Source organism: Centropristis striata, chromosome 19 (genome assembly GCF_030273125.1).
Source record: "Centropristis striata isolate RG_2023a ecotype Rhode Island chromosome 19, C.striata_1.0, whole genome shotgun sequence".
In the NCBI taxonomy this organism is placed as follows: Eukaryota; Metazoa; Chordata; class Actinopteri; order Perciformes; family Serranidae; genus Centropristis; species Centropristis striata.
In genome coordinates, this window is record NC_081535.1 from 10,523,744 (window position 1) to 10,551,680 (window position 27,937).

The 27,937-nt window shown below is 38.0% G+C and overlaps 1 protein-coding gene across 3 annotated transcripts; it reads right to left on the minus strand.

Moving 5' to 3' along the window:
• Positions 1-182: 182 nt before the first annotated feature.
• hook3 (hook microtubule-tethering protein 3) lies at positions 183-27,860 on the minus strand. Of its 3 annotated transcripts, none has more exons than XM_059357749.1 (24): positions 27,702-27,860; positions 20,785-20,870; positions 20,411-20,483; positions 20,172-20,222; positions 19,839-19,971; positions 19,616-19,683; positions 19,374-19,436; positions 18,929-19,012; positions 16,079-16,242; positions 15,845-15,985; positions 15,475-15,562; positions 15,151-15,264; positions 14,930-15,040; positions 14,517-14,601; positions 14,321-14,390; positions 11,882-12,022; positions 11,383-11,470; positions 8,376-8,410; positions 8,126-8,208; positions 7,872-7,972; positions 7,639-7,743; positions 6,963-7,034; positions 5,573-5,709; positions 183-3,687 (listed from the first exon to the last, which is right to left on the minus strand). In XM_059357749.1, exons 1-24 carry the CDS (start codon positions 27,756-27,758, stop codon positions 3,672-3,674), a joined length of 2,166 nt encoding a protein of 721 aa, XP_059213732.1. In that variant the 5' UTR covers positions 27,759-27,860; the 3' UTR covers positions 183-3,671. The 3 variants fall into 3 exon arrangements, with proteins under 3 accessions (XP_059213732.1, XP_059213733.1, XP_059213734.1); XM_059357750.1 differs by having other exon boundaries at positions 183-5,401; XM_059357751.1 differs by having other exon boundaries at positions 183-5,709.
• Positions 27,861-27,937: the final 77 nt, after the last annotated feature.

Genomic DNA, 27,937 nt, shown 5'->3' on the forward strand with positions numbered 1-27,937 from the left:
GTAGCCAGCAGATGTCCATCTGCAGATTATATATTTTTTTCATCCAGATGGTCAGCAGAAAAATACCAATTAGTAAGTAATAAAGTTAACCTACGAATTCAAACACATAAAACAATACAAGGTGTGTGCGGTATCCGACAGCATGATACTGGTCATCAAAATGAGAAAAACAGACAAACGGCCTGTTTTATACAAGCTTTATTTACAATGTCATTTCCAAGTTTTGCAGTGTAGGAAGCACATTTTCATCAATAAGTCCTCATCGGACAGATGCTATATGAAATCCATCGAACTTGACATGAGTTTTATTTTCTCATCCTCAAATGGCCAGACACCTCCTCTACCACTGTAACATTTAGTATGTACATAGTGTGTTTGTATACAAGCAATATAAAACTTGGCAAATGGAAGGTTATTTGCTACTTCAATATGTAAAGAAAAGTTTTCCAATGAGTAAAAAAATACAGCAAACACTGCACGCGAAGTGATAAGATTCTGACCTGTTAACAGCCTCGTGTTGTTGGTTTCATCTCTCTAATACACTTTAGACAGTGCAATTAGCAGTCAAGTAACACTGGGGAACACTGGGTGTTCATTTTAGCTTAGGCATGTAAGTAATACAACACACTACGACCGGGTTTGTCAAGACTACTGCAATTTTCATTCAGCTTTTTGTCCTCAAATGAATATTAGGGGAAGATTTGGGGTTATAATTTACATCAAGATGTCACGTTTCCTCCTTTTTGAGAAGAAATTGGCATTAATATGGTCTGAAAATGACGCAGCTGGCTTCTGAGCCAGTTCCTCTGGTTAAATTACCGTGATAATATTTCCCCCAGCATCTCACTATTTGCCAGTAATATTAAGTATATACACAGACACATACAGGCAACAAAATACAGCGGCTGACTTGATGGGGGATAAAAGGGGACAACATAATATGCTTTCTTTTAGGGAGATATTAAATAACAGAAAATGTTTCCCAAACATCCCTGATATAAATTTAAACAGGTCAACCACAATGTGGATGTGTTCCATTATATACAGATTTATTACCAAACCAATGACTCATGGGGATGGACGGCTAAAAGAGTTCTGTGTAATATAACTGGATGTTAATGGCAAGTGGTTTACAAAACACAGATTTGGACAGAAACAAGTAGAGAGAATTGGACAAAACATCACGTCTTTGCAGCTGAATTGATACTGAAAATGTTATTTCACAGCTCACTTCTGTCATTTACTTGATGCCCAAATGCAGAATCTCATTTGTCTTTAATCTCTCCGACTTCATTTTTAATGCAATTACACATGCACGCCCAACTGCTAATGAGGGGTTTCCCCACACGTCTTTGTTGCTGTCGCTAAAACACTGGAAAATATGATCATTTGTAGGGTCACAGTAAACTCAATCAAAAGTGTAAAATGTGCTTTTTTTTGTTAAGGAGAAAACATTCAGTTTCTAAGACACTCCTCTTCCTGAAAAAGACTGGAGGTAAATGGAACCTTGCACCGTTTTCTCCGTTTTACATTAGATGACACTGTTAATATAATAACCTTTGTGTCGTTTTCATTAGAGACAAACAACACTTTTTCAAACCATCTCCTCCTTTTGTTGCATAAGACAAGTATTTAACAGTATCTTGATGTCATATGGAAACTTCACATCCATTGTAACAGTATAGTAAGTGGTGATATAATAATACTACTAATATATAAAAAAAAATGTAACAACACTGCTGTACAAGCGGCAAAAGAATAAATAAGCCATTAAGATAAAAATGCACGGCATGAATTAAACCAAGGTTACACAATATAACATTTATGAGTAAAATAGGTTAAAATACAGAGAAGAAAAGCCCTCATTAAGCCTACTTAATCTGAACAATTAAATGTGTTTTATCAAGAAATGTATCATCTACGAGATTCTCAGGCATTTTTTTTCTCTTTTCAAATAACACAATAAACTGGTCTTTAAAAGGCTGCATGTCTTGGCGCCTTTAGTCCTAAACAGACGAGCCAGTCCAAAAAAAATTTCAAATATCAAATTTTAAACAAAGGCACTAAAATTGGAGGATTCAACCATCTCTCTCATTCAGAAAATGTATGCACATATGTCTGTAATATGCATGTTTTCTTAGGTCCAGGTGATCATTTTCAGTCTCAAAACTTGAAATACTCTTTTGAAATTAAATTTAAATAAGACATTTGTTTAAAAAGGCTACAGAAAACATAGTCTGACTTACAGCAACAGCAAGTTTCCATATTACTGACATTAAAATTCCTTTAGTTAACGCTGCATGGGTCAGCAATCGACATTTCCGTTAACAGCAACGATATTTTTCTCATAACTGTTCTGTTAGGTTGCATAAAGGAACCAATATCTGTAAAAGAAATGTAGGGTTACTATAAATTGCCTGAAGTTTACTGTATAAGGGTTTGATCTGTGATCAACAGGATGATTTGAGGCTGTTGTTCCCTTTCTATGTTTTAAAAAAAATAGTTTACCTTCAGAGCCAACAAAATGAATATACTATACATTAGCCTACATGAGCTAATGCAAGTACATTCAGGCAATTACTTTATCAAATTAGCATTCTTGTTTTATGGTTAAAATGTATTAAACATGAGCAGATCCACTTGCTTTTGGCTCAATAAGACCACAGGTTACTTACTACCTAGACAACTAACATAGTCAACTATAATAGAGCCAATGTATAAATGTGCATTTTATTGAGAAATAGATGCTATGCTTACTGACATTAGAGTCCATCCAAAGAAAAATTGCAAGTAGGCTTAACGGGGGCTTTTGTCCTGTATAAAAGCAATCTGTAAAAATGTTATTCATTTTAAAAACACTTATTTTGCCATCCTATGCTCCTACTGCAAACTGTCCAAAAGCTTACAGGGCAACACAGTAATGCCCCATAAGCTCTCCTTGTTGTACTCACTAATACTTGAGGTAAAACAACTTCTAAGATGCCGTCTAGCAACGTGTTGAGGAGCGGCTGGGCACAACCATTGTAGGAGATACAAGCTTAGAAGTTTAAAGGGGAGCTTTTTTTTGTGATGCTGACTGATTTTGCAGGCTACACCTCTCAAATATTTCTCTCACGCTGATGCAGGTTCTCCTCTGACCGTGTTGATGAATACAGATATGTGGAAATATGTCATTGAGGTATCCTGAAGCAGCCAGCCGACGCCAAGGTACACACAGAAAAGGCCTATTAAGAGATCAACTGCTTTGATACTGCAATATCTGCCCCTGTCCCCGGTGTTTGTAACATTAGTTGTAACAGACTTGATGCGGTGTGGAAGCACACGCAGGCATGTCCATGAAGAGAGTGAAAGGGAGGAGGAGAGGAGGAGAATGGAAAGAGGGAGAAAGCAAGAGACCATGAGGAGCTGGGAGGGTGGAAAGGAGTTTAGTTTGTGGCCTCCTCCGGCGTGTCTGGAGGTTACAATGCATGACACTACAAAGGGTTGTTAGTGCTCATGCTGCTGCTGGTGTGCTGGTTATTCGAAGGCCAATGCAAAGGCATGCAAACAGTTGGCAGGCAGGTAGTTCATGCATCGTGTGCCTCGGCCTAGCCCAGCCCAGCAGGTAGCGCAGGCCAAAGACAGGCCGGGCCGGGCCACACAAAGGCTTGGCCAGTTCATTGGTGTGCCAGTCATGCAGTGACATTGCTGTTGAGGGAGGAGAAAAAAAGATAATTGTCAGATGGCAGGGCCTGTTAGGAAAAGATTCTGGCCTTGATCGGAACACATACACAGCAAACAAACAGGGTTAATTCTGAGGCTTCTAAAAGTCCATCATGTCAATAAGAGATCGTTCATGATGTGCAATACAAACAATGACATTGTAAACAGAATGGAACAATACATGGGTTAAAGAAAGGAGAGGGAACAGCAGCAACAAGCATTCACAATTTCAATTGAAAGTGGCATGGGCAGTACTCTGTAATGCTTTTAAAAACACCTAAAGAAAAAAATACACCTTTTCACTTTGAAAGTAAGTCTGCATGAATGAGCTGCAATAAATAAACACCTCTCTTGACTTATTGGTATAAAGGCCAACCTACAAACCATATCCCTTTTTAGCCACATCCACACCAATATCTCCTCATTTTAAAATGCATAACTTTTGTCCACTCTAAACCGTGTCACAAGTCCAAGTTTAGCGAGTCCCTAAATGAAATGCCCATTGCCTCCCAGTACCACCCTAATAAACCTCCTTAGTTACATTATCCTCATATGTTACTTTCAGTAACAGCCCCAACAAAGTGAATCTTTCTTTTCACTGTTTTCCAGTATTTTTTCTCCATATCGCCACAGAGTAACATTAGACAAACTTCCTGTTCACACCATTACACAAGTTTTTTATAAAAATGAAAATGTATTAGCATGGATGTAGCCTGAAACTTAGGAACTCCTTAAATGTATTTCTGAATGTGTATTGCGAGGAGGGAAGCCTGCAGTGATCCTAGGATAACACTGGAAATCTAAATGTAAAAACATTTAATTTAACACTATGGCACATGAGGTTAATGCTGGTATAGTCATATGAACTGATGCCTTGGACAATAGCTTTTTAAGAAACATAATGAACACCAGTCGAAACAGTTATGGTGCACATCGATCTTTGCCACAATCGACCTACTTAGCTGGGGATTACACCTTCTGAAACAACTTAACTTGCTGTTTTTTCTCAAGGGAAATTACCACTCACAATTATTGCTGCCAGTCACCAAACATAAATTCCTATTAGAGACCATTCAGACCATTTAGCATGATAATGGAACATTTACACATGATGACTATACATCTTCCTATTCCTCATGTATTTGGTGTTCAATATTGCATCTAAAGTCACAAATCAAAACATAAGGACACTGCAGAAAAGCAACTTGTATCCATTTGAAAAAAAAAATCCAAATTTTGACATGTAAATGAAAACGGTCGACGCCTGCTGAAAGCTACATCATAAGAGTTAAAACAGATAACGCAGGACAGATAATCTGCCAACTCCAGTCAAGAAAACAAGATGAACCTCAAATGCTATGACAGGTAGAGATGTGCATAAATACTGCATGAACAGGCAGAGTGGTTCCTCTAAACAGGAACGACAGCAACTTGTCAAGAAGATGAGATTCTTCTCTGCCTTTGGGTTCAAATGACCTGCCTGACAAACGTTTGCCACAGAGTACAGGTTGAAGAAGGTCAGTGGTTGCGAGAGAGGAAGAGAGGGTGTTTGGGTTGATTAGTCAGACCCTATATCAAATATGCTGGGTGTTAAAGAGCATCACAGGAGTCAGGGTAAAAATATGCTTAGTCAGGGAAAAAAAAAAAAAAGTGGTGCAAGATTTTGGGCAGCCTTGTCTGGCATCTCTACCTCTTGGATCTGATCAAGGAGGGAAAAAAAGGAAAATCAACAGAATGCAAGGAAACAAGAATGTCCATTAGAAATGAATGGAAATAGTGTGCCTCAAAAAAGGCACAGCTACTGTATGTAAGTTCAGGGGATTTTGTAAGGTAGTTTGTCGCAGTATTTTTCTGCCCTGTGGCCGTCTACCTTGCGGTAGCTGGCTGGACGTGGCCTGGATAGGAGCGGCGTGTGCTGGTGGCTTGTCTTTGCCGGGCCAGGAAGGACTGGCCAGAACCGGTGTTGGCGAGTCTATCTTCAGCCGCCTTCTTCTGCAGAGACATACCCTGGGAAAAGATACAGAGGAAGTCTGATTAATGTTTCTTAATGGTCACGATCAGGGTAACAATACGGCTGAGCAGATGGAGACTCTATGGCACAATATGAGCCAGAGCACAACACAGAGTAAGTAAGTCACCAGAGAACCAGCTACCATCAGCACACTAATCTTGATCCATGAGAAAGTAAATTGGCTTAAACACAATATTAGTACCAATTTAACAACTCATGAACATTAACAACAGCAATTGATCAAATGAGTGACAGAGAAAGCATTGTTTGTTCAGCTGATAGAAAAGCATATGCTGCCCTCTAGTGGTCAAAATGATGACTTCTTATTCCATGCATAAAACACATAAAAACATGCCATGTGTTACACAAAAGTATAAAGTTTACTCTATCAAAATAAGAACAGACAACAATTGTTTTCTGATCAATTGGTTTTTATGTTTTGCTGGTCAATATATGAATAAAGAGAATATTTTTTATTATCAAGTAATGGTTTTGTAAAAAAAAAAAAAACAACAGAAAACACTGTATATTGTCCATCAAGGTATCCTAGAGCACAGTGTTACATTATTAGATGTCTTGTTTAGTCCAACCAAGAGCCCAAAACTTCAAGAACCTGATTCACTATAAAGTAAGACCCCAAGTATAGACCCCAAGCATTTGTGAAGCATTTATTTACACTTCAGACAACCCAATTAAACACTATTACTTTACTAAAATTTACAACACATTTTATTATTTAGTTTTATCATAACTTTATCATCTTAATTATCAAAATTTTTTTCATATTATCTTTATTTTCTTATTATATACGCTTGTTCTTTGATTTTATTGGTTCTGATGGAATGTTTTCTACCTTATTGCTGTTTATTTATCGAGTCTGTACAGTAATGTTTAGCCTAATATGTAGTTTTGCACAGTGGTATACAAATAAAATGTTCTTGAAAAAATGTTTTGTCCTCTCTAGAACTTTATCATAGCCTATAGGATTATGAAGGGGAAACATTGCTTAGTTTAAATTAAATATGTGTATCTGTACACTGCAGGTTGAAGGTTGAAACGATAAATAAAAATACTGTGTAGTAATAATAATAATAATAATAATAAGTGATGAATGGACTTTATCGTTGCAGTTCTGTATTACTTTGGTGTTATGGAATTTTGTTGTTGTATGACTTGTGAATTATCACAGGAACAAGAATTCGTTAGGATGTATAACAATTGTGTTTCAGGCTGTAAAGGTCCTTCTTACCATATTGTACCAGGCTGACACAATCAGTTTCTCTTCGTAATCTCTCTGGGTTTTTGTCTTGTCCATCTCTTTCTGTTGGAGGAAACATAAAGACACAAAGAATAAGCCATGCACATACAGCTCTGGAAAAAATGAAGAGATCACTCTCACAAGTGTTTCTTAAATCAGCATCTCTACATCTATGGCTGCCGGTCCACTCCAGTGTTTTTGATTCCATCACAAGCCTCCCCATTCTACTTAATGAGACACTGATCAGTGTCACTGCTGTGATTAAATATTGAGATTATCCCACCAATAATAATGATTTCCAAACTCTTCATCAGTTAAAATATTAGTGTTGTGTTATTTAAAAATGAATATGAACATGTTTTCTTTGCATTATTTCGAGGTCTGAAAACACTGCATCTTTTTTTCGTTATTTTGTCCAGTTGTCATTTTCTGCCAATAAATGCTCTAAATGGCAATATTTGAATTTCAAATTTGAGAGAAATGTTGTTAGGACACTATAGAATGAAGCAAAAATGTTCATTTTACACAAACGCATACCTATAAATAGTAAAACCAACAAAACTGATCATTTTGCAGTGATCTCTAATTTTTTTTCCAGAGCTGTACTTTTTAACTTTAATACAATGATCACCAATTTTTGCCATAGTGCTTTCCAACGCTTGTTTACCTCCAATGAGTGCAACATCCTGTCCTTCTCCTGCAGCTGGTTCTTCAGGGCCTGGACTTCTGGACCTGAGCCCTGGTTCTGCTTGGGGTCCAGGGTCCGGATCACCTGGAGAGGAAACATGCAATCACATCACATACATTTTCTTGCAGACCCACAGCTACAAAGAGCATCACTGGTTACAATGCACTATGCAAAAGCTAATTCACCTGCTGTTAGTAATAAAATATACTCACACTCTTGGCTTTTTCCAGATATTTCTTATATCTCTCCTCCATCTGTTTCATGTCTTCATCTTTCTTCTTCAGCGCCTCTTCCAGCTCCTCCACTCGTTGGGCTGAGGGACAACATCAAAGTTTGTTTGATTTTTTTTGTTCTTTATTATGGCTGTGCATTGAAAAATCTATTTCTGTCTCAGTGATGCTTTTCCACCACAAACCCTGATTACGTCATTTCAACAAAAACAGATGGTAAGAGAGCTTCAACTCACAGTTAGAGTTGTATTTAGGCTCCATTTCGTCGATGAAAGCGTTCTTCTTCAGTAACTCGTTGTTCAACTCTCGTAGTTTCTCCCTGATGAAGAGAACAAAGCACCAAAGTCAAACTTCTGTTAAGCCTAGTTATATTTAAATTTTCATCCCAGGACTGAATGAAAAGACATTTTAAATCTATTCAGATTAAGCTTTATGTTCTCCTGACACAGCAAAACACATTTCTAGCTTTGTACGATTATAACTTACATGTGCTCCTCATATTTCTTCTTCAGAATGGAAGACTGAAAAAAGACAAATAAAAGGAAACGTTTTATAACATTATATTCCAACCTATACCACCCACAGATAAATCTTCAAAAAGACTGGAAACATTCAAAGAGACACTCTGTTGGATAAAAGCAGGAGTTTCAACAAATTTCAGTCTTCTTTATCTTTATACCTGCAGCTACATCATCAAGACTCACACAGATGTGCAGCAGGCCTGGGCAAGTTGGAAATACTAAAATTTTAATAAAAAAATTATATGTTTGGGAAGAAGTGAGTATATTACTAGATGAATGAGACTTGAATTGTACTGCATACGTTTTAAACAGATGAATTGATATAGTTTTGCTTTTGTATGATGTTTTTTCACATCCCTCCAAGGGTGAATGGAGAACATGAAAACTCATTTTGTGTGAGTAATCGACATGCAAATGGTTTTTGTTTTTAAAGGTGAAGTCTTACTTAAAAACCCCAATATATAAAAAAAATCCAGCACATTTCCCTTCTCATCCAACAGAGGGAAGTGTAGAACAGATAATGATTGGAAAATGTCATCATTTTACATTTAAATATCTCGGATTACTGTGAATGAGGCAACCAATAGAGAAATACTGCAAACCTCAAACCAAACCTGTGGGTGGGTGATAACATGATTTCCCAGCTTGGATAATCACAAAGAATATTTACAATTAGAGCAATGTTCTGGTTCATTTTTTGATTCTGAATCCATTGGCAGTACCACTATCTGTGTGATGTGGTGTGCAGCAAATCATGCGAGAATAGAAATCTGCAGAGTTTCTATAAACTACAAATCAAACAGAATTAAGGAAAGAGGAAAGTTGGGTTCTCTACAGAGAAGAACATTCTACAAGTAGAGGACTGATTAAAGATGCCTTTCTGTTTCTAACAGGAAAGCTGGCAGAATCTAAACACACTCTCTGGAAGAAAGGTAACTATTATTTGTGTGCAGCAACTCAGTGTAACAAATGCAAAAACTTCCATTTAATTTGCAAAAAAGATTGTATTTTGTTATATTATTCTCTAAAATGAATGGATATAAAGTATACAGTAATGGAAAAAAATATTAGACCACATTCTTCTTCAATTTCTTGTTGATTTCAATGTCTGGTACAACTTAAGGTACATTTGGACAAATATCATGATAACAATAAAAATATATTATCAAGAAAACCATGGACAATGTCTAGATATCAGCTCTTAAATGACACTCTTATGAGCTATTTTTTATTTTATCATTATATTTGTCCAAACAAATGTGCCTTTAGTTGTACCAGGCATTAAAATGAACAATAAACTGAAGAAAACAAGGCTGGTCTAATAATTTTTTTCATGACTGTATATCACAACATTAACATTACATTGTGCATATTTATTACATTCTGAGTTGTTACACTTGTTTCAGGAAGTCTAAAAAAACTTCTAAAAGTCTAATAGAGAGAACTTTTCAGGAGTTATACTTACTATAGTCTGACAGTGGGAGCATTATTTGAAAAGAAAATGCAAGTATTTTACTGATTAGCAAGAATCACAGACCTGCCATATATGGAAGGTTTTACATCCACGTGTCAATGGGTCTTTCCCATCTTCGTATCTGATGGTAAACGCACCAGCTCCTTACCTGACTTTACTGCTAAATTTACTTAAATGGAAACCTTGCTGATGATCAACTGACTCTGTGACATTGAGCGGACTTTTAGCGGTGGGTGCCAATATCTGGTATCTGCTTACGGCACTGCAGTATCGGTTTCCTTTGAAATAAAAGGTCCTCCTCAGCAATTCCTCCTTAATTGATAATGTATTAAGGAAACCGGTGTTTCAATTCTCTTTGAACCTGTTGTTATAAACTGTACTGCATCTAAAACACTGAAAGTAAGTGATCAAAATACTGAAAATACTGTCTTGAGTTAATCTTGAGTTAAAAGACAGATGGTTAAAGCAAGACTATAAGATGCAAAATCTACACAAGCTGGCAGGTACAAAACCGGAAACCCTTGATAGAATTATTTCAGCATTTTAAATCAGGGTTAATCATTCAGTAAAGAAAGATGGCGTTAATGATGCATGCACGCTCTCTTCTCACACATAAAACTTCTGGTGAGGTGGTCCAAACCATCCTAAGAACCAGTTGACTTCTACTAGGAACTGGTTTAAAAGGAGACAAGGAGCAGAGATGAAAGTGATGAAAATTATCTTTTTTGTCTCAGCATCACAACTATAAAATGAACATATAAAATATGTTCATTTGAACTAGCTGATCAAGCTAACGGTAATGAAATCAGATACTTATAATAATCTGAGCCTGTCAGTGGCAAAAACAAGCACTTTTAACAGACATACAGTGACTGTTAGCTATTGTCTGAAGTATTACTTTGCACGCTGTTTTGCAGCTGCAGCACTTTCTGTAAAACACTGGACCAATTTCAAAAACACTTTTCTCCATTAGTCACTTAGACACGAACACATAGGGTCAAAGTTGAAAAATATGTCAAATAAGTTTACCTTTAATTAATTAACTGATTAGTGACCATGAAGACTATCTATAGCTACAATATAGAAGCAATGTAAAAGAGAACACACAAACGTAAAAACAAGAACATGAACACGATGAGTGTTATTGGTTAATGGTTATTGTTATCGATGGTTATGTTGTGAAGAGTTAGTCGTTACAAAAAGGAAAACAAAAGTTATTTAAGCTGTTTTCTATGCACTACGTCAAGCATGTACACACAGGCAAATATGACGGTGTGTAAAACTGTGAAGTCATTTTGCCTTTTCAATGCTTCAAGTTTCTTTTTAAAATAAAATCTAATAATCTTATCAGACTTTGGGAGGAGCGGTGTACTGCAGTCTTGTCGGCCATCATTGTTTAAGTGTGGCATGACGGGAATTTGACTGTGGTTGTTGCCAACACTTCAACTGAAATCAGAGTTAAATACACACAATGCAAAACCAACATGTCATGACTTACATCGTCTGCTTTGGAGTCCTGTTCTTGAAGATTCTTCTGTAGCTCCTCTACCTGACCCTGTTCCTCCATCAGGCGCTGATTGATTAACCTAAAGACAAAAGGCACAAAAGTTTAACCAGTTTGACAAATTAGTTTCAACACAGCAATGACCAAACTTCAGAAAGGCAGGCTGCCGGCTCAAAGGCCATTGACTGAAATTCCAGTAAAGACAAAGAAGATCTTTGTGGGGGAGATAAATGGGAGATTGGTCCACGTTGCAACACAGGGAAACACAGCCCACATTTAAAGTGTGGCTCTCAAAACTACAAGAACCGATACAAAAGTTGAGGCAGTGAAATATACAATTTGCACTATTTACATTTGATTTCAATTAGTTATAGAGCATGAAAGGGAAGAATGTTACTTGTTTTCCTAAGCGAATGCAATAGATAATTCAGCCTAAAGTTTGTTAGCATTTGCTGCTAATGCTAAGCTAAATGTTTCTGTGCTTTTTGCTGACCTGTTCTCTGTCTCCAGTTCATTTTTCCTTCTGTTGGCATCCTCCAGTAGACTCTGCAACAGTGCGATCTTCTCATTGTCCGATCCTTCCTGGGCCAGCTTCAACATCTTGTTCTCATGCTGAAGACGAATCAAGTGTTCTCTGTAAAAACATATTGGACAGAAGCAAATGTTAATTTCAAATAACACTGATAATAGATCACATATAGCATAAAAAACGAAGAAGAAGTCATTCAAAAATTAAATCTGATATCATATTATCAGGGCTAAAGATAAACCGAGACCACTACTGACAACTAAAACAAAAAGAGGATGTGGTTAACATTGGTTTTAGAACAGCAAACAGGGGTTGTAATAGACTAAAATCCCATTAACTGTTCTAAAAAAAAAAAAAAAGGACTAATTTATTCATAACAAATAATAATTTTCCGCCAAGCAACGTAGTTCTTCAGCGACGTTTAGCAAAGTGCATAAATCCACAGACGCAGAAACACACAGACACTGAAAGCATAGATTGGGCCGATTATCAACATTCATCTGGATATTGACATTGATTGTACAATTGTTGAAGTAGTGTTTAATTATGTTAGCATGTTAACACTTCAGTTGGTTTACTGCATTAATACTGATGTAATGCGGACACAGGTGTGTGTTTGTTGCTACTTTATTATTATATAGTGCTTCAAATGTGGCTCAGCCAATCATGATCAGGGATTGGAGGTATTATTTTTATATCAACATTACTGCAGGAGTTGTACTCTGTGCTTTAGTATTTATTGTGCAGCATCAGCCGATATAACGTGTGAAATTGTAATTTTGTCAGCTCTGGTGAAACTCAATACATTCTAAAACAAACACCTCTTATGCAAACATTTGCAGCAGCAAGACAACTATAAGGTTTGCATTATTGCATAATGCAATAAACAGTGCTGTGAAGCAGTAAAACATGACAAAGTCAAGAGGCTTGTATTTGTAGAGGTAGCAGGTTAAATATACTCTGTGTACTTTTTCACTGAACCGTGTTCACCTTTGTTAAATACCAATTTAGCTGAATTACTGTGGAAACAGATTGTACACCCACTTCCACTTGACCATTCATTCATCCATCTTCATGAAATAAAAAAAACAAATAAACAAACAAAACGTGGCACTGCACACAGAACAACAGCTTTGTTATACTGCAGAAAAGATCATAAAGATCTGTCTGTTTCAGATGTCTTTATTCATTTTTTTTTAGATAAGACTGGATCTGTTGTTTGATGGTGTTGAGCACAGTGTGTCTTTAGGGCCCTGCATTTTTTTAAGGTGTGGCTGCTGACTCCTTTACACTTGGAGAATTGACTAAATGTTTCCAGATGAATGCACAACTGCCAGCAAGGGTTAGGCCAGGAAAGGCAAAGGAAGCCTTGAGATTATTTTCGAATACAGCTTATTGGGAAAATATTTCAGCAACATGACCAGATTCCTTCTGTTGGTGTTCTGATTCTGCAGCAGATTGAGTGAATCATTACATTTCCAGCTGTTGCTCTGCCTTTTTTTTAGTCAAGAGGAAACCAAAAGGAAAAAAAAAAATCTCAAACACTGCTTATTAAAGCAACAGGTTGAATTCGTCAAAAAGGCACAGCATACTTCAGTTTTTCACACCCATGGATGCTGAACTAACAACATTTTTTACTTCATGCACACTTCGTCTCTTTAGATTTCTCACATTAAACACAGCTGTTGCTACATCTTACTCCTACCTTCTAGCCTTGCAGCCTGTGATATCACCTCAGGCCACAACAGCTTTTAAATTCCTCTACATGGAGGCAAATGATTAGCATGGACTGGATTAACTCGTTTTTGTTTTTTTATTGTTTTTTTATTGTTTTTTGTTGTTGTTTTTTTTTACATTAGTAACTTTTAGAGCATTTCAGTGCAAATCCCTCTCTCTTTTTTTCCTGCATGTTGAAAAAAATCTAGGCTTAGTATGCTGCCAGCAAAAAGCCCAGCCCTCTTGGAAAGCAGCAGTCAGGCTGATGCAACTCACACACAGCTATTACATAACACGCTACAGCGTTGGCTCTTTTTTAGGCCAAACCCGTCTGCCTTAAAACAGCAGGGAGAGCAAGAGGAGCCGGCTAGACACCATATGGCTACAGAGTGAAGCACAGCAGACATGCTGCATGCACACAAGATCAGCAAAATCAGCAGCAGACCCAACTCTCTGCCCCAGTCATTGTAAAACACCTCTCAAGTCTTACTTATTCTCTATCTTAACTGTTTTGCGATAAGCATGCAAGATGCAACTCTGGGTGGCATCAACTGTGTCAAAAGCATGATTGAATACATTTCTTTTGTATGAAAATGTTCAGTATTTAACAGAAAATACTATACAACACTTTGAAGTCAGGGGATGCCACTGTAAAGGGGAAACAAAGCCAAAAATAAAAAGCCTTACCGAATCTCTGGGGTGGTAATCTCAGCAGCCAGGGAATCCGTGCCGTCGTTGCTGACCATTGGGAACAAACCTGAAACAAGCACAAAATTGCATAAACTAAGGTTAAAGCCAACTTGACGAAGCATATTATACTTAGATTAAAAAGGCCAATCTCAGCTACTCATATTTAGCCACTCTTGACAGTTACTCATTTTACCTGATGTAAGCTGGCCCTCCTGTGCTTGGACACAATGTAGCTCCTCAATAGTCTCCTTCAGAGAGTCTCTCTCTGTCCGCATACGCTGCAAAAGGGAGAGAAAAACGCACGACTGAGTTATGCAGAAAAAGTATGACAGAGAGAAACATGGCAGGGTCTGGAATAAAGATAACCGTGTTGCAACAGGATTTATCAGTCACTCTACTAACATTTTGAAAACATTCTTCTCACTTGTTGAATAAAATGCTAAATTACAAACTTTTTCAAGCATTTTCTCTAATTCCATGCAAAAAATACAACTTCGGTGGTATATATCTATGGAAATCTTTTTGCATCGTAAAAAAAAAAAAAAAATACTGTTTGGCCATTATTTTATAGTGAATCAGTACTTGCATTAATACAATTGAACATACATCTTTTTCTTTTTGTAGAGAGTCCACTTTCTCTTTGACGCGTTTGTACTCAAACTCCATCTTGTCGGCTTTTTTAGACTCTTCTGACAGTCTGTTCTGAAGTTCAACCACCTGTGCAGAGAACAGGCAGTTAGAGAGAGAAGATATTATCCCCAAATTTTCAGGGCCACATAAATAATGATGAGTGCATGTAAAAGTCAACATGGCCGTCGGTTGGGTACCTGTCTCTTGTACGTCTCCAGCTGGCCCTTTGCAGCATTCGCCTTTCGTAGCTCCTCTTCCAAACTGACGTTGCCCTGCATTAACACTGTGTTCTTCTCCTCCATGAGTTTGTTCTGAAAAACAGTAAGAGAAATGCAAACTTCGTTTGTGCCGGCACATCCAAATAGAGCGAGTTATAAAACTAACAGTGGGTGATTAGTAAAACACATTGACTGAATCTCAATGCCTTACAAACTAAGGGACACTATATTGTGTGAAAATGTTTTGCAGAAACCATAAAACTGAATGTATTAAGTTGTTGCTGTCATCTGTTGTCTGTGTACCTGTCTTCTGAGGAGTCCCATGTCCTCTAGTTTCTTCTTGTAGTGTTCCACTGTGCCCTCCAGCTTTGACACTTTGTCTGATGAATGCCTGGGGAGGGAACAAAAAGGCACTTTGATTTTGTGAGGTTACATTCAGAAAGGAAAGGAAATCTTTACCAAGGCTCTGTTTTGAGACAGCACACCTGTAACAACAGAAGTTTGAAATAACAGGATAGTGGTTCCACAAAACATTGTTTGTCTTGCATCATTTCCTGTTTTTTTGGCTCATCTGGGCTTTGGCATCCCTTCTCTTGTGTAGTGTTAAGTCTAGGTCACTTGTCTCGGGTCATTTCAGTGTGCTTAGAGACAAGGTTTTTCATTCTGGTCTTACCTGAGGACATCCATCTCGTCCTTGAGAGACTGGGCTTCATCCGCCAGTGATGCAAGCTCTTCATTCTGTGACTTCACATCCAGGAGTTCTTTTTCAAGCTCCTCACAACGGATCCGGTAATCATCTTTTGATGCTTCCAACCTAAATAAGAAATGGCAACAATATTCATCCTTCAAATCTTGATTCTGACATTAGCATCAGTCAATTCAAGTCTCACTTCTTCTAGCAACACACCTGAAAGTTTCTTCCTGTAGTTGCTCCAGTTGTGTCTGCAGCTGGAGGTGTCTGCGTCCAGCAGGGCTGTTTATATCTTCTATGGAGTCAGACTGGTTAAGTCTCTCCATCAGGACCTGGTTTTCTGCTAGTAAACTGCTCTTCTCCTCTTGCAGAGCTGCAACCTGTGGGCGTGAAGAGGGTGAAAAAAGAAGGGGAAAGTATGGAAATGCAAAAAGAGAACCAGAAGGTGCAGAAAGAAATGGTTCAGTAGTGAGATACACAGGAACAGATGCAGAGGGAGAAGACACCAATTTGGAACAAGGGAATGGTGATAAATAAAGGAAAGAGCAAAAAGGGATGGCAAGCAGGTCAGAAGGACACAAGGGGTGTAGAGAGGGATAGGGGGAAGAATGTTAAAGATAGAGAGAAGAGGTGTAGAGAAGGAAAATAAGTTAGCTTTAATGTTTAAATAAACATTTTCTTTACAGCATTCAGTCCATTGGGTTATTATATCACTGCAGCATCGATTCTGGTAATAAAGCAAGCACACACTAAACACACTTCAACAGGGCAAACCAACAAACTCCAACATAGCAAAGAAGGCTACATATGGTTTGATGTTGCTTTCTCAATGTGATAGACGGGGTATAAAACTCCACACAAAGCAAAGCAGAAGCAGATCTGTTGTTGTTTTATAATGTGCCACTAACTATTGTCATTATAAACATATACTGAACTGAATATTTTTAGGGTAAGACATATCTGTATTTAATTTATACTTTTAAAATTAATGTCATTTGGCTTTTCTGACTTCTTTTCTGACATACAAGCTAGGTCTGCTTTTTTAAGATGTTGTTTAACACATCTATGCCATTTATATGTTAGTAACACTTTTGTGCTGAAGCGTTCTGGGAGAAGTTGCACCACTGTGAAAAATCTCTCACTTTAACAAGCCTTTATCACATTTAAGCTGTGATCAGAAAAAGCTCAAAAAGAAGGAAATAGAGTGGGAGTCAGTTGTATTCATTCTCAAAACCACGACATCTCATCGTCATTCTTAATGTGCACTTTTTCAATATTTTAAAGGCAGAAAAAAAATCACGAGTAATATATAGTAGGTGTGAATACTGGTCATATATTCAACAGTTTTGCCAAGAAAGGACTCCTTCCTGGGTTTCTCCATACTGTCTGCTGTTGCTGTGGGAAAGCAATGAAACACACCAAGGTCAAAAGGCAGAGGATAATTAGTGAAGGGGTGACAACCGACACATCCACACATAACTGCAGTTGTGGCTGGTGTGCCCCGAGAGGACCACGTGTATACGTGTGCACAAACACTTGTGCAAAGACGTGTACACACACACATGCACACGTAATTAGGAGAAAGGGGGTCTGGATTCCGAAGGGAACGCTGGTGCAAGCAGACTGAAAAAAATCCAGGATATTTTCATTTCCACTGCATGGTTCAACTTGACTCAACTCAACTCAGTTTTGGTATCAGTATTTTCTCTAGTATGTTTCCGAATGCAGATAGTACCCACTGGTTGTAGGCAGGACTCTTCATTGCTGACCATCACAGCAATGCTGCGTAACACTGCCGTGACATCGTCTTTAAAGCTACACTCTTGTGATGTGCATGATGTCCTGTGACGATTCTCTCTAATCAATCAGAAGTCTGCAGTGTTTTAACTCCAACTTCTAGTATCGGCTCAGCTCACTTGGAACCTCGACCATAGTGGGACCAAAAAAAGTACCAGGTACTATCTATAACTTTTGCTAATGGAAAACCAAAACAGAGTAAGTCGAGTAGAGCAGAGCTGTACCATGCAGTGGAAACACGGCATGAGACAAACCACACACCATAAATAGAAAAAAGAGACAGAAAGAAAAGAAAGTTTTGAATTACCCTCTCTTCTAGCTCATTAAAGTCTAACCTCAGTCTATCACGCTCCTCTTGGACATGGAGGGCCTTTAAAGCAAGGCACACAGTGTTGAAATAGTCAGGAAATAAGAGGAAACTGATTTAAGACATCAGGAGAGCTGGTAACCCTTTAAATTGCAGCTCCATTTTTCTGCTATAACTGTTTCATTATCAGTAAAGAAATGTAAATGTAAATAAATGTGTATATTATGATTACCTGCTAGAAAGATATAGAGGAGTGCTCCTCTTTTTTTCCCTTTTTTTTTTTTACAACAGTTAAGATTAAAAACAAAAAAATCAACAATCTTACAAGAAAGTTTGATATCATGTTATTACAGTGTAACTTTGCAAAAAAGGGAGCTGCTTTTAAAGTGTAACCAAGAAATAGCTATAAGAAGTATGACAATAAGTAAAATAGCAGAAGAGTTATAAAACATGGCAGAAAAAGTAGGAATAAAACTTGTTAGGGAGTTGATGAGGTGTGTTATAAGAGGTTATCTTTCCGTATATTTTGAACCTAATTAACCATTAACTATGTTCCTGCAATTATACAATTACTGTAGATAAGAGGCCATTTATCTTTTAAGTCTCAAACTGCATTGCCCATACTCAATTATAATAATTAATGCCTGACACTCGACAGTTCAAAATATACATTTCACCCGACTGCTTTTTCCTAATAAAACCAATATGTGATCAATATTTCTAACTCTTTGGAAATTGTATGATGGAACTCCTACAATTTTAATTAAAGCAGAATGAATACATCCACCAAACAGTCCTCAGTCTGTTATACACATACTTTTTAAGTAATAACTTACTGACCTCTTATGTCTTATAGTTTAGGTCATTCAGATATGTGATAACAGTACCTGCACACTGTGCTATGATGAAACCAGCTGTCAAACAACCTAAAACATGAGGGATTACAACGGCATAAAACCAACCTGCATGTCAAGCTCTCGGCACCTTTGGGCGATCTCTTCCTTGGTAGACAAAGCATCATTCAGCTCCTCTGCTGTCTTCTTCAGCTGAGGACAGAAAGAAACAACCAATAAACATTTAAAGCCCGAACCAGGCAGTTTGTACACAGTAATGATTTCACAACAGCACAATGCTTCTGCTGAAGCTAGCTCGTCGACACAGTGAGTACTTTGCATGCAAAGACAGAAAAAATCCATATACTGGAGGGTGTCTGTGTGTGAAATTGAACCTTAAAAGTATAGTCAATTTTATGGACAGGTACCTCATACAACACCATTTCAAAAATCCAAACTCTCTTTAATCAAGACAAGTTACATTTCAACTTGGTCATTTTTAATTATTTTTTAACAGTGCAACTCTGTCTCCTGAAATATTGATAGCACTAAGGGTTCTGAAAAGTCTCCATACCTGTCTGTCTAGATCCACATACGAGTCATTCCCTCCCATCACCGGAGTCTCTTTACTCATCAGCTGCAGAAACACACAAAAATAGGTTAATGGTTTGAAGGAGTTAAGTGGACATAGCACCAGCATGGGTAAACTACAAATGATCAACAGCAAGCATTAAAAATCTATCTCAACACCCCACTTATTCTCATCATTAATCAGTTATCAGCAATTCATTTGGGCAAAACAGTATGCGAGTTCACCTCTTGGATGGCTGTCATGACAACATGCTGCACCGACTCCTCCATCATCATTATGGTCTGGATGTATTCTGGAGAATATAGAGAAACTATATTCAACTAATTCAAGCTTCTGAATCAGTTGTTAAGGCAGTGTTGTTTCACAGAATATCCTTTTCCAAAATTAAATGACTTATTGCACACACATTGACAAGCACAGATACAGTATGAGATATGAGATATGCACCTTGTTTCTGTTCACAGTTGACAGCACAGCCCAGTATAAGTTGAAGCATCCTCCCAAGTTCTGAAGCATCAGAGTGCTCCCCAATAAGGTTAACATCTGGTAGTGTGAAGTCATTTATGTGCTGGCCTAGGATCTAAACAGGCACAAAAGGCATTTTAATAACACAAAATATATCATGATAGGAAAACTGGATTATCATGGCCTGTGTTGTGCGACAGGGATTAAGGGTAGTGTTGGCAGTGACAACTTGTCCCTATTAGCAACACATCTGCTTATGTAATGTGGATGGTGGGTACTAATCAAATCAAAATGAATACTGTAGATTATTCTTACCTCCTGGTTATAGTCCAGGATGCCTTTCAGAACTTTCTTTAGATTGCTGACCTGAAACAAGAGAGAATTTATGTAGCAGCATACCTAGAATATTTAAAATACAGATACAATATATAAATAAATGTATTATTGAATTACACTTGGTCATGGCTATGTCATGTAGCGAATGGAAAAATATGGCTTCACAAAACACCAACCATGCACACCGACTAATAAAACAAAGACTAACTGATGCTTACCTTTAACCTCCAGTTGTCCCCAACCTCTGGCTTGATTCTAGAAATCCAAGCGTCAGTGAAAAACACTACATCTCTAAAAGAAAATCAGATGGACAAGAGACTAGGGATTAAAGGCGTACAGTTTGCAAAGAAGGAGCATCTTAAGAATCCAGTTGTTAAAAAAGTAAAAAAAGGCTGAGATTGATGGAGTCCTACTGAATGTTTTCATTTGTTGGTTTATTAGTGAAATTCATGTTTACAGTGTATTCTGGTATATTCTTTTAAAATATAACTGACACAGAGATGGTAAAACATGCCACCAACAGTGTAAAATAACATAGATTGTGTATTTTGAATCATGTATTAATAGACCAACCTTGAGGATAAAAACTTACATTTTTTGTAGAGCTTGAGCCATGACTATACCGCTCGTCAAGTCTTCTACTGTCTTGCATGGAGCCTCCACTCCAAATGTCTGGATCTGAACAACAAACAGACAGACACAGACACACACGTTGAGTGCTGGCTGCAGGGATAAAATTATGCAATTACAGTAAATTAGGAGTTTATTAGGGGAACCTAAAATGTTATGTCAACAAACATTTCATGCGACAGCAGCTATAAAAACTGTTTTTGATGGTTGCTTTCCACAGTCGCTCCCAAAATGCCAAAATAAATACAGTCACAAGTATGCAGCTCAGACTTCCCTTTCCTGCAAACTTTCTCTCAACTTTGCTTTCAGTTTCTCTTACATCACCTCTATCTTTTTTCTCACATGGCATGTTATTGTTCTTTTTAAACTCTTTATTCTTTATTTTTGTCAAAAGCTTTTCCTCCAGGCTGAAAGTCTGTTTCCCAGACTGAAATGAAGATTTTCAGTCTACATGCCAACAGTCCACGTGCCAAAGGAGGGGAAATTGAGAGCAGGAATGTTGGAATTCTGACAGCAAGAAAATGACGCGGCTGAAACTCTGCCTGCACGTCTTTCCATTGGTCTCACTTTTCATTACGTGGCTCAACATGCAGTTCTCAAGCCCTTGGTCATAGGTTTACAAGGAGGAGAAGGCTGCAAAAAAGGGAGTCAGCAGCTTGGCCAAATGGCTTGAGACACTGTCTATCAAACAGGGACACAGGTTAAATTCCCGATTAAATATTTATCTTATCTCTACTTTCACATTAAGTAACTGGGTTGAAATTAACTGAGCAGAAAACTTTACATCAGACTTAAGCTGAACTCAAATACATTCACATATATTTTCAGCTTGTCATTATGAACATTAAAACTAGGGTTGGGAAATTAAAATCAAATATTACTATTTTTCTGACCAAATACTTCAATATCGATATTGAGACAATACTGTAGGGTTGACTGTTGTTGGGTTGCAATATTTACACAGTGACATTTTTAAAAATAAATAGACTTCAGCAATGTGGATATAATGAATAAGTAAATGACAAATAATAGAACAGTTAGAACAGTCTGGAAAATTACACCACTTTGCTGTAATGCAGCCTTTGAAAACAGCTTGAGACAACACTTATAATATAAAAGTTTAAAAAAATTTAAGACATCTAGTCTCATATCACAATATCAATATATTACCCAGCTCCTACAAAGTCCTTATGACTGAAAACATTTTGTTGTGAAAAGCGGCTGCAAGTGTTGAGTAGGCCATCATATACTGTCTCCACTGCTATGAAACTACTGGCCGTAGAACAAATCTTCTTAAAATAAACATGATGCAAGAACAACACCATCTCCAGCTACTGTGTCATCCTAACGTGAGCATCAGCTTCTTACTAAATTACAAGTACAGGTAAATTCACTGTGCTTGGTTAAGTTTGTATTTTTTAGAACCATTTCTATAGGTCTGGGACCTGACGCAACACTTTATCAGGCGACAGAGGAAACTATCCAAGAGCCGTTATGATCCTTTAGGCTATTAGCAGAGACAAAGTTCGGTAAACAAGAATACATTTGACACTGTAAACGGCAAAGGACGCACTTCACACGGCCTGGTGGGCAACATGACACTCATAATAACATCCACATATTCATTTGATAAATTGTAAATTGACTGTATGAATGACAGCTTTCAAATGACTTGCTTGCCAATCAGATAACCCTCCTACACCTAATCTAAAAGTATCTGTATTATCATTGCCATTCCTGGTTAGTTAGTTACATACCATTACATGGCTTCTCTGTGTGTCAGTAGGCAGCTAGTAGCTAAAGCCAACCAATGGCCCAGAGCCAAAACAAAACAATACCCCTGATTACATAACACCGGTTACCAGCGAGAGATGGTGAAAGTATTACCCGCTCCAATTACCCTCAAAATGTACAATCTAGAATGTATACTACATTCCAGAATCAAGACAACACTATTCCCTGTGATGCTATCTTATCTAGTAGAGTGGGTCTACTGATTTAGATAGTGTTAGAACACAATACTGGCAAGTCAGATGGCACTGTTTTTAACACATGCAAGGATAGACAGAGTAGAGATGAAACTGTTGGCACCAAAAATGTTGCATTAAATTGGCATTTCAGACCAGTAAAAAAACAAAAACCGCTGTAATACAAGCATGTGGTTAAGCAGTGCTCTGGGACACAGAATTATACATTACACTGCGTGGTACACTGCAACAAGGCAAATTACTTTCTCCTGGAGTGGCACAGTGCTAAAATTAGATAACACGGCAAGCATCATTGTAGAAATAATGGTAGAAACTTGGTGGTGACTCTCCACCACGAGCACATTTGGTCTGCATCATTTCCTTTTGCAGGAAAGAGACGGAAGGAAAGCAAATATAACCCCTCACAAACACACAGACAGCCCACAAAGGCCTTGAAAGACAAATTTCACCAAACATGGCAGGATGACAACCGGTCTCCAGCTATCAACAGTCTGTTAGAAAGCCTGGCTGAGAAGGAGATTAATCAATGGCCCTTGACAAGATAATATGCCTGGTGCTTGATGCCAAATTGGAATATCGACAAACACCTATTTCGGCTTTAGCTGATGATTTAATCTACCAGCTACTTGAGGTCCAACACATCCAAATCAGTTGCATTTTGTAGCCTGACTGACCAACATATTGCATCCCCTTTTAGCAGGGCTCTATATAACCTTTTTTTACACCCTAAACTATTGTTCCCAAGCAGCAATAGGTTCTCATGGCCACATGAGCTCCACATGCTTGACTGCATGTTAGGTCAACAAACCTGTGGTAGCCATACCACTGGATTACAAAGCCTTTAAACAGAATGTATGCCCATGTGATGTCTCTTGAAAGGCCATAGTGGAGCAGTGCTGGTGAGTCGCTTTATGCTGTGCAGGACATTGTACAGACACTGGCTATCTGTGAAAGAAGCCCCTTTTGCAAGCTCTGTTTCTGGTAACTACTGATGGCACCTAAATTAGGGCTTTTAGAGGTTCATTATGTGTGTCACACTTGATGCCTTGAATGTTGCCTAGGTCCGGACCTTTGAATCCGTCTACTCCCCCGAGCTGACTGATCCATCTGGCATCATTACATGAAACAATGGTTTCTCAATTAAAAAGCAAAGAGCATGTCTTCTCAATATCAGCATTTTACTTTGATCCGCTCCAATCTTAAAACCAGGGTTTCTATTTGGGATTAGTATGGGAAAATCAAATTCTCCTCCCCACAGAAATTGGTTTAAGTGGAGGCAATCTCAGACTGAAGATGGAAACAGGGTGTAACTAGTTGACAATCCTGTCTGATATCAGGCAAGCTTTGAATGCTGATCGGTCATCAGATATAAAAAGACAAAGTCATAACCATCAGTTGGCTGAAGATCTTTGACCAACCGGTCAATGTCCTAGCACCCAACTAGAGATGGAAGATTTCAACATCATTATTCAAATAAGACTCTCTTAAGGATATCATTCTACGGTGTTTACGATTCAATAAATAAATGTTGAAAAAATGTTGATTTGGTAAACACAGTGAAGACTGAAACTCAATGTCTTCTAGAAAGAGTTTAGTCCTTGTGCTAAACCTCTGAGCTTTTAGCTCCTGGGCTAAAGGTCACTGGCCTGTGGCCCACAGTGTAAAGGGATTAATAGGAGCTATCTACACGTTGTTGATTTTAGTTTTAACATTAGGAGCTCTTCACACACAGCTCTGGGCCAAGCAAAGTCCCATATGACATCATGATCACCTCCCAGTCTGCTTATTATAATTATATTAATTGCCAATCCTTGATTTCGAGGTTCTAGTTCAGCAAGATTTGTTCATGTTCCATGGTTTTGCCAGATTACATTCAGTCTGCTTTAATCACATCATCCATAGCAATCGGCTAAACAAGCAGATGAGAGAGCTCAATGGAGTTTATTTCAAAGAAGTTCAAAAGAGACTCCTGGTTCACAATGGGAATTGTCCACTATAACTAATATATTTGTTGAAAAGGGAGAATGTCTGATGCTGTATAAGAACAGAACACTTACTCAGTGGACCCTAAAGAAAGTAAATGATTCAGCAAAGGGTGCATATCCCATAATATCCTCAACTTCCTGAGTCACATGCACAATAACTGATGTAATGACAACAATTTTGGGGCAGTGCACAAAGGAAATATAACGCAAACAGAATTTCTTATCTATTACAATTGAGTGTGGATTCACTGTTGAAAAACCACAGAACTTAAGCAATAAATAAAATAATCATATCCCTGAAAATATTGCCTTAAGTACACTATGGACACAAACAACTCAGACAGAGCAGACTGAGGTCAAAAAAGGAAATCCACACCTATGAGTTTGTGGAAACAGTTGGGAAGGGAAACACACTAGCTGTGGTTAGAAACACATGAGTCACATGATGAGGACTAGTTATGACTAGAGTGAAATACTACTTAAACTGCTGCATCAAGATTAACTTGCATCATACAGCCTATCAGGCCATCCTTTAATCATGTGCATTTCTACAAAGGGAAGAAAAATAACATCCCAATGCTACACATGCCAGCCTTATACAACTCTGTACAGCAACAGTGAATGTGCATGTGGTGCCTGGTGAGGTGGTATTACATACAAAAATATGCGCTACAAAAATAACCAAGACACAATGCAACCAATGCACCTAGTTACTTTAGTAATGTGGAAAGCCCGAGTGAACCATAAATGTAAGATATGGTTATTTTAGACGATTGTGCAAAATTCTCTATCTATGGTTATTTTTCTGTTAAGCTGTCAGAGCGTTAAAGAGCTCACTTGTAGGAAATGCTTAATTAAAATCAGTAATACACATGCTGAAATATCTCCTTTTATATATACAAGGAGATATGCACTAAAATTAAAATATAGATCATATAGCTGTGGCCATTATCAAGAGCTAAATATTTTTTGTCCAGTGACCAAAATGAGACATAATTTCATCACTTGCATCCCATTATCTTATTAGACAAACCAGTTTATATAACAGGCAGGGAAGAACCACTACATGAAAAAAATGGCTAGCTGCAGCTAAACTCTACAGTAACATCAAAGGCATTTGGCTGACATCTGTTATATTTTTCAAACTGGTACCATGGAATTCCTTTTGAGGTATGGTACGTTAACTACAACCACTAAAAAAAACATTTCTAAATACATCTTTACTGAGAATGGTGTCTCCATCAAACCGTTGTTATATCAATACCAGGCAAACAAACAGGAGCATCCCATTAACAGCATTTGCCAAATCAAATCATGGGGTGATCATAAACATGTTTTCAAGAGCAAACACTGTGATGGTGGCTATACAGAGGATAATATTTGGGGAGTGTCCTATTATGCATGTGTTTGTAGCAGTTACTTTAGCATTTTCCAATAATAAATACACTGACTTAGTACAGTGGCTTTGTATGTTTATGTTATCAATTAATTTCTCATTGAAAATAATATAAAAAAAACAATTTATTCATTTTCAGGAGCTTCACAGCAGAAGCAGTTGCCAAGAAAGCTCCACTGTTACTCTGTAAGACCTACAATCTGATGCACTTTAGTAATAGTCAGTCACAGTCTGTGCTGTGACTTCACAGATAACAGGTATGTGAGGAATGTCTGCCGGCTACATCATTACTAGGAACATGAAGAAAGGCCATCCCGAGTTGTTGAATACATAAGTGAAGCTATGACTACAAAAGAAGGAGGGACAGTGATGAATGTAAATGTCACATTAAACACACAAGCTCTGAAAGGCCTCGATTTCACAAAACAGAATCTACAAATGAATGTCAAGTATGATAATGTGACATGTAAGGAATCACATGATTATCAGAAGAAGGGTAGACTGCTTGCACTAAGATCTACTAAAACCAGCATCACAAGCATGTAATCACCATACACAACTGACATATGCCTGTAGTGTATAGTGAAAACATGAAACACCTTTGCACCGTTTCCATCACATGTCATGCCAGCCACCCATTCATAACATCTGTTTACACATTTGAGCAACGCTTCTGATGAAAGCCAGTTACCATGACTGTTGCCTTTCCTCGTTAAAAATCCAGTTGAGAGATTCTGGACTTTCTGGATTTTTTTCTTAAGATGTGTGACATAACCAGTAAAAGTCTATCTGCTTGGATATCAAATTCCCATCTACATTTTGCCCTCAGACATCATACATCTCTACCTTCTGTTGTAACACAGCACTCAACAATGTAAACATGCGACAATCGGTAGCATGTGATCCTACAATCTGATGGCTTTTCCCCACTTGGTAACGTTAGCTTATACATCTGTTTTCAGGCTTTGGCTCTAAAGGTTCAGTGTATAAATCCAAACCTGGGAAGCTAGCCTGTTTTGACATTTTTGATGAAGAGGAGTAAGTAACGGAAATCGGACATAATAATACATGGGTCAACAATGACAAGTATCCAGGATCAAGGCATTCACCGAGATGCAATATTAAATTACATCGTTTCAACAAAAACGTTGAACCATAACAAGGCCAACGTCTCTAACGTCTTTCCCCCCATTACAACATAACGTACGACAGAGCATTAGGAAAGTTGACCTAGCTAAACACAACACAGAGCTAGAACAAAAAATACAGTCTTGACTGGGTAGGCGGTTTGCTGACGGCTAGCAGCGAACACATCAGCAGCTAAAGCAGCAAACAGCTGGCCTGCATACGTCGCCAACGCAAGCCCTTGTCATTTTCCTCTAGCCCGCTAATGTTACCCCCGCTAGCTTATCGAGCTAGCAGTAGCCTCGTATGCTAGCTAGCATCGCCGGCGCCTGAGAACTGTCTGTCAGGGAAAAGAAAGCCCCAAACTTCATTATTAACCACTTACCCATGTCAACAGGCTTTCACAGAGCTCCATTCGATCCAAGGCCCCTGATGTAGTCATCGTTACTTAACGTAAACCGACTTTTTGTTATGAACAGAGCCTGAAGTTAACAGTCGGCTTCATGTACTCCCGAGCTCTCTCTCTCTCGCTCTCTGGGTGTCTCACAAACCGTCGGCCAATAGTCGGGTTCGCTGCTTCGCCAGACCGGCGTCTACCAGAGGAGGGCTGGGTGGGCGGAG